Genomic DNA, 16,281 nt, shown 5'->3' with positions numbered 1-16,281 from the left:
GGGGGGGGTTGAGTCGGGGGCTCGGCAGGGCGGGGTCTCTGGGGGCGTGGCAGCCGCTTCTCCTCCAATCACGGTGCGTTCGAATCTCCCGCGTGCCTACCAACCCGCTAAGGTTTAGCGCAGGCCGTAGCGGCAGCCAATTGGCGGAGCGAATCATCCCACCCCGGCCAATCAGCCTTCGTTTTCTGCGGCTTAATCATCTCCGCTTCTGAGCCAATCAAAATTTGCCGCAGGTATTGCCCCGCCCAGTCTCCTGGCTCTTCCCCAATCACGGCTGCCGCAGGCTCAGACGGCCAATCAGCACCTCCTCTTCCTCGGGGGCTGGCGGCGGCGGGGGGCGGTGGCAGCGCGTGCGTCATTTCCGTTGTCAGGTGGCCGCCGCCGCGCAGCGGAGCGGAGGCCGCGGCCGGGCGTGGGGCTGCGGGACGCGCCGGCGGCCGCGCCGGCCCCGGGGCCATGGGTGAGCGGGGCCGGGTGAACCGGGGCCGTGGGTGAGTGGGGACAGGTGAGGCAGGCCCCGGTCCCGCTGTGTGAGTAGGGGGGGCGGCCCGGACACCGTGGCTGTGAAGCGCCGCCGACAGCCCCGGCTGTGTGGGGCCGGGCCGGACGCTGTGGGAGCCGCTTCCTTCTTACTCACGCTGCGGCGGGCCCTCGTGCAGGCTTCGCCGCCTGGTCCTGGGCTGGTAGCCTGCGGGTGCCCTCGGGGGCAGCGTTCTCACGGTGGTCAGAAGCGGCTGGCAGTGCAGCGGCTGGCAGTGCAGCGGCCGGCCCGGCGGAGCTCACCCGCTGCCGGCAGCTCAGCAGGGGCCCGGCTGAGGCCCCGAGAAAGGCCGAAGCCCCCAGACCTGCCGGTGGTCATGGCCATGCCGCTCCTCGTACCTGTGTGATGGCAGGGAACTGCTCTCCGGGAAGCCGTTCCGCAGCCGCTGTGTGCGCTGCCGGTGCACCGGCCGCTTCTCGGTGGAGGGTGGCATGTGGAGTACGGGGGCCGGGTTTAGAACTATCGCTTGGTGAAAATCCTGTGTCATTCTGTGCCCCGTGACGGCGCCGGTGCGGTTCGGGCTTTATCGACAGCGGAGCCTCTTCTGCAGCACTCTGGCAGGCCCAGGGCTCGCTGAGGGAGCTCCCGGCTGGGTTTGATGCTGATTTCGCTTTCAGTCTGGGCAGGAGTTTCTTATTTTAGTAGTTTCGGAGCTCAGTGCTGAGGAGGAGCCTCGTGTGTGCCTCAGCAGTGAGTAGTCACAAGCTGCACCTCCAAGAGTGAGTAAGAGCAGAAAGTATTGCAGCCAGAGCCAGCTCCAGAGACCTGCCCTGGCCTCCCTGTGCCAGCTCCCCAGAGGAAGATAAGGAAGCCTCTTCTCTGGGATCTTCTGCCTTCAGAACCTGGCTCTGGTACCTGTTGGCTCCAGCTGTAGCTTTTGGGAGCTTCACTGCCACAACATGTGAGCACTGAAGGTCTTGCATGCTGCTGTTGGAGTGAGCTGGTGGCAGGGTGGCTTTGCCCTGCTGCTTTTCCCTCTGTCGTGGGGCGTTTGGGGCTTGGCTTGTTTCTGGCCAGCTGCTTCCTCCTCCTGCCGTGGCTGAGGGGGACAATGTGCTGCTCTGGTGCTGATGATTTGTTCTTTACTGGTTTGGAGACTTAATGTGTAGGCTTCTTACATGCTGTAGTCTCTGGGTGTGCTGGTCACCCCAGGCTCTGCTCCCTGGATGGAATCCTGCCTCCAGAGGGAGGTGAAGAAGCTGTAACAGAAGCCAGTGCCTGGTGCGGTGGGGCTGAGCTGCTGCCTGCCTGCTGGGGGACAAGTGTTTCTCTTTGGGGCAGAAGGGACACAAGTTGGGTGTGAGTGAAGGGTGTTGGGGTTTGTAGGGTGCCTGTAATTAGAGTGATGGGACAGAGGAAGAGGAAGGCTCAACCTGCTGGCCAGCAGAGGCGATCAGGCTGCAGGATGCGTGTCCCCAGTGCTGGACTGTTTGTGCTGCATCCTTTGATTGCTTCTCTGTGACATCCACGCTGGTGGTTTGGCCACATAATCACTTTGCTTAAAAGCACCCTGGTGTTCAGCTGCTTTTTACACTCGGGATATTACAGCATCCTCTCAGAATCGGAGGGAAGCCCTGCGGGCACTTAACTGCTCTTTGGTTAAGGACAACCCTATCGATTCTCCCTGCGCCGCCGCTGTGCTTAGCCCAAGTCAGCGCTGCGGTGTCTACCTGCAGAGACTCGGGGTGCTCCAGCATGTGCCTTCCTGCTGCTGGGAACTCCCCAGCTGGGAGACCCAAGGAGACTCCATGCCTGTTGTGATTTTTGTGTGATATGGTCTGGGGTGGGTTTTTGTTGCCAGTCATGACACATGTGTGGACTCAGGGTGTCTGCCAGTCTGCTCTCGTGTGCCGGGCGGCAGTGACGTTAGCCCGGCAGCGTGCGTAGGTAACTCAGATGTGTTTCTCTCTATCTAGTGAGGGTAGGTGAGCAGATTAAAAACAGCAACCACACCTCACTGTGAGGAAAGTGTCAGCACGTGTGTGAGTCATGCAGCGATCTTTGTGCGCAGTGAGGAAAGTCCTGCTGCAGTGGGTTTATGGACTACGAAGTGTACATAGCAACAGGAGCCGTGAACCAGGAGTAAAACCTCCTGGCAATAGCCCACATCTCCCCCGTGCTGGCTTTCAAGGCTGTGACTGCCTGCTTCTCGGGAGCAGCCTGGGGTCAGGAGCTCTGTGCTGAGCGAGTGGTGCAGTCCCGGGGGCTGCAGCTGGGTTTCCAGGCTGCTCTTCCCCCGCTGGCGTCCCCAGCGTGAGGCTCTTGGGTTGGAGCAGGGATTTCTCCTGGTGGATGTGGCTGGTGCTCCAGCATGAAAGGGTTAAGCTGAAGTTGGTGTTTATGTAACCAAAGAGGGAACTCCCAGAGATGAGTCCTTGGCTATCTCATGTGTTGATGCATCAGAAGGGCTTGAAGAAAGCCCAGCTTGTTGCTTGCTTGCACTGTAATTATGTTGCTGGAATCCTATGCCTCAGAGTTTCCCTGGCTGTGGGGGGCAGGAGGGGGGGGGGGGGAGCAGGAAGGAATTTGCTTTCCCTGGTGTCTGACTTGGCCTGTGGGAACCTTTTTTGTCCTTGAGAAGTTGGAGGTTGTTCATTGTTAGGTGTGAGCTGTAGGCAAGTTGTCCTAGGGACCCTTTCAGACCTGTGGCCCCTCAGGTGCTGGCTGTGCTGTGCCCACATGCCCAGGATGGCTCTAACTGGCAGGCTGGGCTGAGGAGGAAGCTCTTCTAGTTGGGGCAGCAGGGGCTGCTGGGCACTCTGGTGTCTCCCAGCCTGTGGCACACAGCGAGGTCCTGTTGCCCCATGTGCCTGCCACCAGCCTGAGAGTGCCCAGCCCCTTGCCATTCTTCCTTCTCTTTTGGTCAGAGAAACTTTGTCCCTGCTTCTGAGCAAACTTCTCATTTGGGGAAGGAGCTCAAATGAACCTTTGCATGTTTCCAAGAAATCTCTGAGTCAGGGCTCCTCTCTTTCTGGAGAAGACTTCCCCTCCCGGAAGGAGCAGTGCAGGGGCTGCACTGGTAGCTCTGAGTCATCAATGGGCTTTGGGTTTTATTGTCAGTCTCTTACAGAGCGGTTTAAAGGTCCAGAGCTTCTCTGGAGTTAGTCTTCCTGGGCAGTGACCATACTATGGTGCTTGGCCACCCCTCCTGCCCCTGCTGCGGCAGCTCCTCCTTCCCACACTCCTGCCTTGCCTGGGATCTGCCCAGCAAACCTTCCCTGCGATCCCCCAGCAGCGATTCCTCCACACACCTGCCTGATCCCAACTCCGCCTCTTCCCGGGGAAGCTTTTCCAATGGGAATGGAGGCTCTGGGAGCGCCGATGACTCGGGTCTGAGCTGTCCAGGTTTGCCCAGCGTGTGGCAGTGCTTCAGGGCTGCTGCTCCTCGCCGCGACACCGACCTGCTTCTTCCTAAGCTGGGAAGCTGGACCGTGAGTTTTACTCACTTCATCTTCATGGAGGTTTTTAGGTCATGTCCAACATTGCTTCTCCTGAGCTGAAATTTGCCATGAGCTAGGCCTAAAAGTGAACCTTGATTAATCATTGCTGATAAATCCTGTTAATTAGATGATCAGAAGGTGCTGCCTGGTGCTGTTCATTTGAATCACTATTTCTTAGCTCCATTTCTGCAAAGGCTGAGCCTGTGCTGGCTGGGAGCAGAGTGGACAGGGTGAGTGGGACACAAACCTGTGGACTGGGGCTGCTTCATCCCAAAGGCTGTAGTGCTTTGGCTCCAGAAAAGAAAGCTGGGCAGAGGGGATGCTGCTGCTGCATTGGGTGGTCAGCCTTCTCCTATCTGGGGTGGGAGATGGATAATGCACAGGTAGGGACCAACAGCACTTCCCTGAGCCGTGGGTGGATTTTGGGTGCTGGCAGCAGGGTGAGTGGGAACAGCCACAGCACAGCTCTTTCAGGAGCCCAAGAGCTGCTCCTGCATAGGCAGGTTTCCTTCAACAGTGTGAGCTCCTTGCTGAATCAGGAGCTTGTCCTCAACAGCCCTGAACTTCTAACAGATGCTGGTGGGCTCCATCATCTGCTGCTGGTTCCCAGCTTGTCCCATCACCATACGTGCAGGGATCAGAGCAGGACACCTTTGGGGCTGCCAGATGGCAGCCTAGAAAGTGTAAATATTGCCCAACTCATTTTGTCCCCTGGTTGCAAGATAAACCAACTGAAAGTAGCGTGGAGGTTCTATCAGCTGCTCCAGTGACTTGACTTGTTCCTGTGCTGCTGAGTAATCCTCTGCACGCCCCAAAGGTACTTTTTTTTTTCCTGCTTCAGCTCTTAGCTGTGGCTGCTGGCCTGCAGGACCTGCCAGCTCTTTAATCTGAGCTGAAAAGGTCCATTTCCTCCTCTCTTGTTTGCCTTTGTTGTTGTGCTGGGCACTGGAGCCCTGTGCAGTAATTCAGGGGATTAGACAATTTCCTTAAGCTACGTCATTCGAAGATGTCACATAGAGGGCTCCTAATTATTTGATTAATAATTCTATTAAAGTCCCAGCTAGCACTGTAAGCAGCTTCAGATGCTTCCCCTGGAAGATGCTTGATTTGTTGCCCACATCACCTTAAAGCTCTTAAGTAATGGATTTGATGCATTTCACGGTCTGTGTGTGACCGGTTTTGTCACAGCTGCTGGAGCGGGGGTGGTTTGACTCGGTTTGGGGTTTGGAGGAGGGGACAGTGAACCCCACCACATCAGTACCTAAGGCTGGAGTTGTTTAAGGGGTAGGTGGGCTGCTTGTGGCTCTTTGCAGTTGTGTCAGATGCTCTCTTGAGGCTGTCACGCTGATTCAGCGCATGTGGCTCGTGGGACAGGACGCCCACGGGACTGGGTCCTGCCCCGGGTCTGAACACCAAGGGCTGCTGTGGCCTCCTGTTTCTGCTTACAGCTGTGGAATCATTTAAAGCCATCCATTTCCTTATGGCTTTTGTCTGAAACGTTTCAAGCTTGTTCTTGCAGGATGTAGCTCAGCTGCTGGTGTCTGAGCACTACCAGCTCTGCGTGAAGCTTGAGGCTTTGTCTCAGCCCAGCTCAAGCCAAGACGAAATGAGTTTGCAGGTAGAAAACACCTGCTGGCTCCTCAGGGAGAGGCCTCCTGCACTGCTGCTCTTGGCTTGTTTTCCTTAAACCCTGTCTCAAGGTCCTGTTCTTAGCCCTGTGCCTAGTGGATGCCATTCCTTCTGCAGGAGGCTTGCACAAGGAGGTCTGTGCCCTTTTGACCAGTTTCTTTGCTCTGCTTGGAGTTGCACAACATGCAGAAAAGACAACAACCTTCCTGCTTTTTCACAGCAGCTGCCACCACTTTCCTCCTCTTTGCTCTTGGACCTTCCTTCCACCCAACTCTCCTCCGTTCCAAAGGAGCCTGAGGTGCTCCTGTGTAACCCTCTGGGTGCTGCTGAGATTTCTGAGGAGCTCTGCTGTCCTTGCTGCCACGCAATGCAGCAGGAACTGAGTGAGGAGATTGGGTAGAGTGCCATAAGTGGCACAGGATTATCTTTTAACAGCTGAGTACTCATTTGCTCTTACAAGTATTCCCTGCTGGAGCTGTCATGCTAAGTCTGTGGATGTCCTTTCAGCAGTGGTAGCGCTGGAGCACCTCTGCTCCCAGTACCATCAGCACAGCTCTGCCTGGAGTTGTGGCTCTGGACCTCCTTCATCAACCTGCAAATACCTTCAATGCTTTAATTCAGGAAGACCTTCAACAGATTCACAGCTCCCCTGGGTCCAGGTGATAGCCCTGTGTTGTGTTAGGAGTTTGGTGCCCATCTTCCTTGTGCATTTTGCAGTTGCTCTGACTGGATACTGGTGAAGTTAAACCAGCCTGGACTGATGGGTGTGTAACACTGGAGATGAAACTAAGGATCTGGAACTGTTCAAGGCTATGCTGGACAGGGCATTCAGCAACCTGGTCTAGCTGAAGATGTCCCTGCCTGTGGTAGGGGGTTGGAACTAGATGACCTTTAGGGTCCCTTGCAGACCAGTCTATATCCTAGATGGTACAGATTCAGTTCTGGAGTATCTGATTTAAACCCTACCTTTGTCCCTTTTAATGGAACCAGATGAACTCTCAAGCAGCACTGACTGCAGGTTGAATTTGGTTATTTCTTATTTGAAAGGCCGAATATGAACTGTGCAGAGGAGCTCATTGCAGTGGGGATTTGATAGGAATAAAGTTCAGTGCCCTTTGCCTTTGCTAGGACCACGTGGTGGAGGTTCCAGGGGGGAAGATGTTTGTTTCGGCTCCGAGAGTCTGTCTCGCATCACTAAATGCCTCTGGAGATTGCTGATGCTTGTGTCTGTCTCACCGTGCAGGGCCATATGGTTCTGTGATCCTATGCTTGTGAAGGGCACATGACCTGTGGGGAGTGGAGGGAGCATGGGTTGTTTGGTCTGCAGGGGAAGAGGCTGAGGGAAGGCCTCGTTGCTCTCTGCGGCTACCTGAGGGAAGCTTGGAGCGAGGAGGGGACCACCCTTGTCTCCTTGGTGGCAAGCAACAGAACTAGAGGAAATGGTTACAAGCTGCCCCAGGGGAGGTTTAGGCTGGATATCAGGAAGTATTTCTTCACTGAAGGGGTTCTCAGGCATTGGAATGGTCTGTCCAGGGCAGTGGTGGAGTCACCGTTCCTGGGGGTGTTCAACCAGTATGTGGACCAGGTGCTCAGGGACATGGTTTAGTGTCATCCCCTCAGTGCTGGTTGAGGGGTTGGACTGGATGATCTTTGAGGTCTCTTCCAACGAGATCTGTTCTGTGAAAAGGGCCCTGCTAGGAGCATGTGGTGGGGGTTCCAGCAGAGAAGATGTTTGTTTCGGCTCCGAGAGTCTGCCTCGCATCACAAAGCGCCTGTGGAGGTGGTTGATGCTTGTGTTTGTCTCGCTGTGCAGGGCCATGTGTCTGTGACTCTTCGGGGGAGTGAACTCCGAGAGCCCTTTAACTCCCTCACGTGATGCCAGGAGCTTGGGGCCTCGTGTGAGCCAAGCCCAGGAGAGCTGTCTGCGGCTGCAGGAGCTTGGTGCACTCCACGTTATCGTAATCAAGAATAATCCAGACCCGCAGCATCAAGTGTATCTCGTTTCCCATTGCAGAGCCCTCGACCTTTCGACCATCCAGCCTTCTCCAGCGTGATGACTCCTCTCTCCTGAGACGTTGGGAAACCTAGTTGGGAAGAAGAGTAAAGAGAGAGTTGATGCTGAACTACGTGAGTGCTCCGATTGTTTTGTTTACGATAACGCCGTTTGCACCAGCCATTCCTCCAGCCTGCATTGCACAACAGGCATGAGCTCAGAGTTTCTGTGCAGTGGGGTTTCTCCAGTGGAACTGTTACTCATCCCTTTCCAGCAGGGAGGAGGAGGATGATGATGGTGGTGGTGTCACAAAGACTGGAGAATCAAACCTTAGGTCAGGGAGGCAGAATGAGCAGCTGGAGGAGCACACGTGGCTCAGGACTTTGTTCTGCTCCTCCAGCTGGGCCTGGCAGGGCTGGTCTGAGAGCTGAAGGGTGGTGGAAGTCAGCAGTGCAGGGCTGCAAAGCCTGCTTGCAAGGCTTCTGCCCTTATCTCTCGCTATCTCTGATCTCAGCGACAGGTACTGCTGGATGGATTAATGCGGTGAGCTCACCCTTGTGTCCACAGAGAGGGTGGGACTGCCAGAGGGTGAGCTTCATTCACAGCCTGCTGATTTATCAGGCTCTTGCCTGGTGAGACACTGGGACTCTTTACAAACAAATAACAACCACCCCAAAGGATCTTCCCACTCTCCTGCTGCCTAAACTCTTAGGGAAGAGCACCAGAACTTAGTTTGGACTTGCTCAGAGTAGAGAAGTTCCTCCTCTCCCCTACACACCCCTCCAAAACACAATCTTTGAAATGTTAGAGCACAAGCATTTCATGTCTAGAGGGTTGTGAAAGCCTTCCAAACTGTTTTCCACGAGATAAAGGTGAAGAGGAGGTGTGCTGGGAGCAAGGCATGAGTTTGCTGGAGCTGATGGAAGCTTGCAGTGAGCATGCAGTGTGTGAAGCCTGGTAGCAAGCACCAGAGGTTCTTTGCCTGCTAAGCTGAACCCAGGCTTTCCTTTGGGGAAGAAGTTTTAGTCAGAGGCTTGAATTATAAGTAGGAGTTAGCCAAGCTTCTGGTTGGTTGTGCTGACCTGCAGTGATGTGTGGACCTTGAGTAACTAATGTGGATGCAAAGTGAGAGAGTCACACTTAGGAGGTGAAATTGTTCTTCATGTGGAGTGGTGGTGCAAGGGCCCACACTTGCTGGCACCACAGTGCCTGCTGCCACTGGAACATCCCTTGAAGGCAGGTAAAATAGAGTAGTAATTCCAAACAAATCACCAAGTCCTGCATGTGCAGGCTGCAGTGAGAGAGCTTTGCCTGTGGGACTCCAAATTTCAGCTGCGTTGGATGCAGACAGATCGAGTGGAAAGGTTAGAGCTGGGGAGGTGCGGAGAGAGAGGAGGGCTTAGTTTAAAACCAACTTTTTTGAGAGCTCCTTCTCAGATGAACTGAATCTCACCAGAAGTGGCAGGTTTGTCTTCGGGGCTCTTGCTGGAAAAAGTGAAAGGTGTTGCTCATTTTTGTGGTCAGTGAGCTTTGTGTGTTCCTGGCTGAGCCTGCCCAGTGAAGTGGGTGAGCTGGCTGCAGTGCCTGGGGGGACACCCTCTGCGCCCACTAGAGCCCATGGCCTGGATCAGGAGGAGCCATCCACCCAGAGGGATATCTTGAGGCATTTTGCTTGCAGAGTCTCTTTGGAACATGCTAATTTGCCAACTTGTTTTTGCTGTTAAACCAAGCTTTAATGGGTTTGACTTGTTCCCACTATGTCTCTCAAACAACTGTGGCAGGAAACGCTGCTGTGAATAAGGAGACTGATTTATCCCTTCAGAAACACACCCAAGGCTCCAGCCCACACCTGGGCTCTCAGCAGTGAGCCATGGCTTGCTGTAGACACACAAGTAGGCAGAGACAGCAGCGAGGCAGTGGGCGAAAGGCTTCCAGTGTAAAATGAAGGCTGGCAGGAGAGGCTGAACTCAGCTGCTGATCATCTCTGATCTTCTTTCTCTTTCAAGAGCCGAGGATGAAGCGGCGAGCATCAGACAGAGGAGCTGGGGAAACATCCACTAAGGCAAAAGCTCTTTGTGCAGGGATTTCTGGAAACAATGCCAAGAGAGCTGGCCCTTTCATACTAGGTAAGCAGGGAGGGTTTTCCTCAGGTTTCAAGGGAGCTGCTGATTGCAAAACTGAAAAGCAAAGGTGCCACGAGATGAGGCAAAGCAGATGTTTAGTGTCTCAGCTCAGAGGGCAATCTCCTCCAGGCAGCAGAGCAGCAGCCCTTGGAGCTTCTGCAGCCAGACAAGCCAAGGCTGTGTGAGGAAGGGACAGCCTCTGCTCACTTGTGCCCTGGGATAGGACAAGGGGCAATGGATGGAAACTACAGCACAGGAAGTTCCACCTCAACATAAGGAAGAACTTCTTCACTATGAGGGTCACGGAGCACTGGAACAGGCTGCCCAGAGGGGTTGTGGAGTCTCCTGCTCTGGAGGCTTTCCAGCCCTGTCTGGATTCTATGATCCTGCTCTGGCAGGGGGGTTGGACTCAAAGGTCTCCAGAAGTCCCTTCCAACCCCTAACATCCTGTGATGCTGTGAAGAGTGGCACAGCAAGCAGGCTGGGCTCTGGAGAGCAACAGGAGCCTTGGCTTTTGGCTTTGGGGTTTTTTTTCTTTTTTGAAACTCCCTTCTTAAATTTTGTTAAAGAACAAATTCACTCAGGGGGCTTTTGGTTAAAGCTCCAAGGAGCTGTCAACCCTGCTTGCCTGGAGTATGGAATGGTTTGGGTGGAAAGGGACCTTTAAAATTCATCTAGTCCAACCCCCCTGCAGTCAGCAGGGACATCTGCAACTGCTCAGAGCCCCAAACAACCTGACCTGGTTTGGTTCCAGGGATCCCCAAGGCATCTCCCACCTCTCTGGCCAACCTGGGCCAGCTTCTCACCATCCTCTCTGTAAAACATTTCTTCTCTCCAGCCTGCATCTCCCTCCTACAATTTAAAACCATCAACACTTGTCCTGTCACAGCAGGCTGTGCTCAAACCTCTGTCCCCAGCTTTTTTTCAGAGACTCCTTTAAATACTGGAAGGCCACAAGAAGTTGACTTTCTCCCAATGAATTCCAGTGAGAAGAAGATCATAGAATCACAGAATGGTTTGGTTTGGAGGGGACCTTAAAGATCATCTAGGTCCATGGTGTCAGATCAACCCGTAGGCAGCTTAACAGCACACTAGTGGTCTTTGTAAGCAGGGTGTGCCAAGGCAAGACCACCCTGCCAGCTTTTGAGGGCTGCTGGAGTGGCTGTTAGCTGAGAACCGCTTACATAACCAGTCAGCCCATGATGGACTTCAGGGTTGGGAAGCAATGGATCATCCATGGGAAGCTGCTGGATTTAAACTGAAGAGTGGAGGCTGTGTGTTAACTGGAGATTTGGACTGCCCTTGTGTACCTGAGCTGAGGTGCAGCTGGCTTCAGAGAGGTGTGGTAGCTGCAGTTGGCCATGGGTGTTGCCAGTAAAAGCTGGCATGGTTCAGGCATGCAGAAATGGGAAGCCTTCAGACAGCTGTGCCACGTGTGGGCTTGGGTAAAGGTTTTTCTCTGGTGAACAAATGAAACTTTGTGTCCCCCCAAAAAAAAAGTTTCAGAGCTTTTTTTTTCCCCTCTCTCTCTCTTTTTTTTTTTTCCAGCTGGTAATTTGTGGAAAGGTTCTGAGTCTGCTTGGAAAAACAAAAAAGGAGCTTAGCTTAAACTGCAGTCAAGTGCGTGACACTTGGTACTGATGTAACCCAGAGTTAGTCACTGCTGCTTAAAGGCAAACAAGTCTGTTTTTGCTCTCTGCTCTTAGGTCCACGTTTAGGTAACTCCCCTGTGCCAAGTATTGTTCAGTGTTTGGCAAGAAAAGATGGGACTGATGACTTCTACCAGCTAAAGGTAAGCAAACCGCAGAGCTTCCAGGTCCTCAGGGCTTCTCTAACTTCAGCTCGAGGGACAGCAGCGCTGGCAGTGAGTGGTGTGGGCTTGAACCAGTGTGCAGTGCTGCCAGATGTGGATCTGGTGGTGAGGTTAGCCCTGAGATGAGGCCTCCGTGCCAGCTGTGCTGCTGCCCTGGAGTCCTCTGATGTGTCCCATTGTGCCCAAAATGGGGGTGGATTCAATAAGGGAAACCACCTGGGGGAAGCCACTTGAGCAGCTTTTCTGTGCTGATGGAGCTCCTGCTGTGTGCTGTGTACAGAAGGGAGCTCAGGCAGGCTTGTGGCAAGTGTGCTGCATCAGCTGGTAAACAAGTGTGAATACCTAAAATGAGAGAGATTTGCAGGCATTTGGGTTTTTCCGGGAACTACAGAGGTCTTTTCCCTTTTCCTGAAGATTCTCACCTTAGAAGAAAGGGGTGACAAAGGAATAGAAACACAGGAGGAACGACAGGGTAAGATGCTGCTGCACACGGAGTACTCTCTGCTTTCCCTGCTCCACAACCAGGAAGGAGTGGTGCATCATCACGGGCTCTTCCAGGTAGGACTGCTCAGTGCCCAGGCTGGGAGAGTGCCAGGGCTCCAGCTGCCTGTGTTCCATGTACAGTTTGTGCTGAGCCTGTTCTGGTGCCTGAAGAATTGGCAGCACACCCCTGAGGTTAACCACTACTGCTTCAGACAAGCACGTTTGTGGCAGAGGCTTTTGGGAGTCAAGGGGATGTGACAGGATTGGGGGTTTGGGAAATCATAGTATCAGTCAGAGTTGGAAGGGACCACAAGGATCACCTAATTCCAACCCCCCTGCCATGGGCAGGGTCACCCCACACTAGATCAGGCTGGCCAGAGCCTCGTCCAGCCTGGTCTCTGGCCAGCTGTGTGCTCTGTGAGAGCATACAGAGGTGGGACAGACACTCAGCAGTGTCCCTTTCAAACAGGGTAAGAGCTGCTGCACTGGCTAATAGAGTAGCCTTGAGAGCTGAATTGGTGCTCTCCAGTCTCTGTACTGCTTGTTGATGACTCCTAAGAGGGGACAGACTGCCAAGAAACTGTGAGCAGGTTAGAACAGTCCAGGTGCCCATCGGGGCTGTGTTACTGTTAACAGCTTCAGAGCTGATTCTGGCTGTGATGGACTGTTAGGAGTCCCTGGTTTGGATGCTGGTGGTGCTGTGCTTGCTGGTTACATTTTGTCAACACTTTTCACTTGAGGCCATCTGGACTACATCTTAAACAAGCCAAATGTCCAACTCAGCTGTGTGCTGTTTAATAGCTGTGGAAGAACTGTTAATTGTGTCTTAAGATTTCTGTTCTGCTTAATAACCTGCTGGATCCCCAGTATTGAGAGTCTGTACCTCTGTGCAGCCTCCCTGAGGCTGGAGAAGAGAAGGCTCCAAGGAGACCTAATTGTGGCCTTCCAGTATCTTAAGGGGGCCTGCAAGAAAGCTGGGGAGGGGCTTTTTAGGGTGTCAGGGAGTGATAGAACTGGGGGGGATGGGAAAAAAACTAGAAATGGGTAGATTGAGATTGGATGTTAGGAAGAAGTTCTTCCCCATGAGGGTGGTGAGAGCCTGGCACAGGTTGCCCAGGGAGGGGGTGGAAGCCTCATCCCTGGAGGTTTTCTGAGGCCAGGCTGGTTGTGGCTCTGAGCAACCTGCTGTGGTGTGAGGTGTCCCTGCCCATGGTAGGGGGGTTGGAACTGGCTGAGCCTTGAGGTCCCTTCCAACCCTGACAATTCTGTGATTCTTTGTGTCTGGATGTGTATAAAGGTTATCAGTGCTGCCATGCACAGCTGGCCAACCAGCACAGACTTCAAGGGCTTCTTCAGGCAAGGATCTTACATCATAGAATTGTTTTGGTTGGAAAAGACCTCTGAGATCATTGAGCACAACCATGGACTTAACACCACCATGGCCATTAAGCCATGTCCCGAAGTGCCCCATCCACATGTATCTTGAACCCCTCCAGGGATGGTGACTCCATCAATCTTCTTTCTGAAACTCCAGCTGGGTGCAAAGATCAAGCACTGGGCTTGCATTTGCTTGGTTTGAGATTCCCCCCCCACCAAGCAGTCATTCACTCTTCAGAGCTCTGTGTCTCAGAAGGTTTGCCCTGAGCGCTCCCCCGAACCACCTCTCCTTTGTTTGCCTCCCCGCAGGACCGAGCTTGTGAAATTATAGAGGACCTGGAAGCCAACAGAATGGTCAGGAAGATGAAGAAGCGGATTTGCCTCGTGTTAGACTGTCTCTGTGCTCATGATTTCAGTGACAAAACAGCAGATCTGATCAATCTGCAGCATTATGTCATTAAGGAGAAGAGGCTGAGCGAGCGGGAGACTGTGGTGATATTTTACGACGTGGTACGAGTGGTAGAAGCATTACATAAGGTGAGACCTTTGGTCCTCCTTGCTGTGCTGCAAGCTTCCCCTTTCCCATGCTGGGATCTTGTACAAGTTCCCTGTGCAGGCAGTAGAGGCAAGGTGGCAGAGGATGGAAGTTTCAGCTGTTTTCCCCAGAGCGATGTTCTGTGTAAGACCTCATGCCCCAAGCCAGAAAAGAGCCTTCCCCTCCCTGCAGGGTTCTCGGTGATAACGTGGGGTTTGTTGACTGTGGAGAGGGGCCAGCTGGACAAAGAGCAGATCAGGTGAAGCACAGTGTTCCTGACCTCAGAAAGGGCAGTCCAAGAGGGGAGCAGAGGCTAATCAAATGCAGGAAACACTTCAAGCTATTTCCTTTTGCAGCAAAATAAATCACAACGGAAGAATTGATTTCTGAGGCCAGAGCCTCAAGTTACAACCTGGAGATCAATGAGCTAGGAATTACTGTAACAAAAATAGATTCTGATGGTGTTTGGCTGCTTACCCTGTGAGAAGGGACACTCCTCCTCCCTTGGCAGAGCAGGGAAGCAGATTGCTTGTAAGGGGATGTCCATCACAGTGATCTTAATGGGCCTGGACACTTAAGTTTCAGGCCTTACTTTCAGTCAATCTGTCTTTGTGTTCAAAGATTTGCTTGTTCTGACCAGAACCAAAGAGTGAAGTGCACAAAGTACCTGGATCTACCATGAAACCTTCAGCTGGGTTATCTCTGAGAATGCAGATGATGGGATGTCAGGATACTGGGTGCTTCTGCCCAGGTACCAGCTTTTCACTGCTGTACCAAAGGTGCTTCTGCTCATGGGACACTCTTCTGTCTTTTACAGAAAAATATTGTGCACAGAGACTTGAAACTAGGAAACATGGTGCTAAACAAAAGGTGAGTCTGCTGAGGAGCTGCTGCTCTGGCAGCTGCCTGATGTTCCTTCCCTGAATCAGGTTTCTGTTAGAAACCACAGGCAGCACTTGTTGGGAGAAGGGTGAGGGAGCTGGCAGCAGGCTGTGCAAAAGCACAAGACAAAAAATCTAGTGAGGAGTTCACCTCCAAACGTGAACTGAGCCCAACCTAGAGAGCTCACTCTTCCACCAAGCTTAGTGACTCCCATGGCAGCACTTCTTTTGGGTTCTGGGCTCTGAGAATGAACTTTTTGTAGTAATTCAGAAGCCTGCAAGAGCAATTTATATATGTGTAAAAGAATGAAAACGTGGTGCTGCTCCCAGCCTTCCCTTTCCAGCCTGCTCAAAGGATCCCCAGTGCTGCAGCCTGGGCTATAAGCAGAGCAGTGTTAAATCTTTTGGCTGTGGCACTGCTGTGTTTTTGCTAGCTGTAAAATATTTACTTATCTAAACAAAAGTCCCTCTGTCTGGCCTGTGTTTGTGCCTGAAACAGCTTCCTTGTTCCCATCCACTGCTTTGCTGCAGGCCTCAGTTTATGATGCCCTCACGTCCAGGAAGCTGCAGGCGCAGAGGGGGCAGCCCTCAGGGAGGCATCAGTGGGGCACCGAGTTCACCCCCAGCAGAGGTAGCTGCTGGCAGTGGCTGCTTTGGTTGGTGCCTCCTTGAAGCTTATTTTGTTGTCTTGGGTTATGTTGTTACTTAGTTGGCAAGTTGGGATGCTCTGCTGCGTCCCTCGGTGCATTGCTGCCTAAATATTTAACACCAGCTCTAGGAAGGAGTGGAATTCATCCCTTTCACACTCTCTGGGTTTCTGTGGAATGAATAACATTGGGAGGCTTTAGGTCTGCAGTCATCCAGGGTCTGTGCAGAGCACACAGATTCACTCTTCTCCCTGCTTCCTGCTTTCTCCCAGTGCTGTTTGAAAGCACAGATTTTAACCTGTGGAGGTTGAACAACTTAGTTCACACACAGCAGCTGGTGGCTTTCAGGACCACTTGTGAAACTGGTGCCCCCAAAAAAACATTTTACATCCTTTCTAAGGAGCTGCTTTGAGAGAAACCTCTTCTGCTGCTTTGATTCTTCTTGCAGACAAAGGTTCCTGCTTTAAAGGATCCACCCAGAGCTTCCCTTCTTTTCTGGGCGAGGTGGAGCATCCTGCTGGTGCTCAAGGCCCCCCCTGCAGCAGGAAGGGAGAGGTGTTTGGAGCTCGGAGCATGCCTGCCCAAGTCAGTTTTGCTATGACGTGCTCTGTTTTGGCTTTTTACTAGCAAGACCATCAGCTTTGGTGAGGCAGATCTGTAGCCTCTCCAGCAGTGAGTCATGTGGAAGGGTGGGTGAGGCACAAGAATAGATCACCATGGAGAGGACCAGGCATAGGGCTGAGCAGAATTGTTTGTTCTGTTCCAACAGCTGAGCCAGGTCTGCTCTCTTGGCATGGGCTGAAGGTAGCTGTGCAGCAC

At 53.0% G+C, this 16,281-nt stretch overlaps 1 protein-coding gene across 2 annotated transcripts in view; it reads left to right on the top strand.

Moving 5' to 3' along the window:
* The first annotated feature begins 359 nt into the window (after nt 1-359).
* Nucleotides 360-16,281, top strand: part of STK40 (serine/threonine kinase 40) — a 28,157-nt gene continuing 12,235 nt past the window's right edge. Inside the window, exons 1-7 of one of the 2 annotated variants that reach the window (XM_068159355.1) lie at nt 360-460; nt 7,625-7,737; nt 9,610-9,729; nt 11,433-11,518; nt 11,954-12,097; nt 13,709-13,936; nt 14,752-14,804. In XM_068159355.1, coding sequence (XP_068015456.1) covers nt 9,618-9,729; nt 11,433-11,518; nt 11,954-12,097; nt 13,709-13,936; nt 14,752-14,804 — 623 coding nt within the window. In that variant the 5' untranslated portion in view covers nt 360-460; nt 7,625-7,737; nt 9,610-9,617. Of the gene's footprint in view, nt 461-3,954; nt 3,973-7,624; nt 7,738-9,609; nt 9,730-11,432; nt 11,519-11,953; nt 12,098-13,708; nt 13,937-14,751; nt 14,805-16,281 lie in introns of those variants that run through there. The other variant, XM_068159356.1, reaches the window with a different exon arrangement.

This window comes from Melanerpes formicivorus, unplaced genomic scaffold (genome assembly GCF_026170545.1).
Source record: "Melanerpes formicivorus ecotype bairdi unplaced genomic scaffold, bMelFor1.0.p_v2 SCAF_45, whole genome shotgun sequence".
Lineage (NCBI taxonomy): Eukaryota > Metazoa > Chordata > Aves > Piciformes > Picidae > Melanerpes > Melanerpes formicivorus.
Note: the sequence above shows the minus strand (reverse complement) of the source record. Positions and strands in the feature narration are given on the sequence as shown.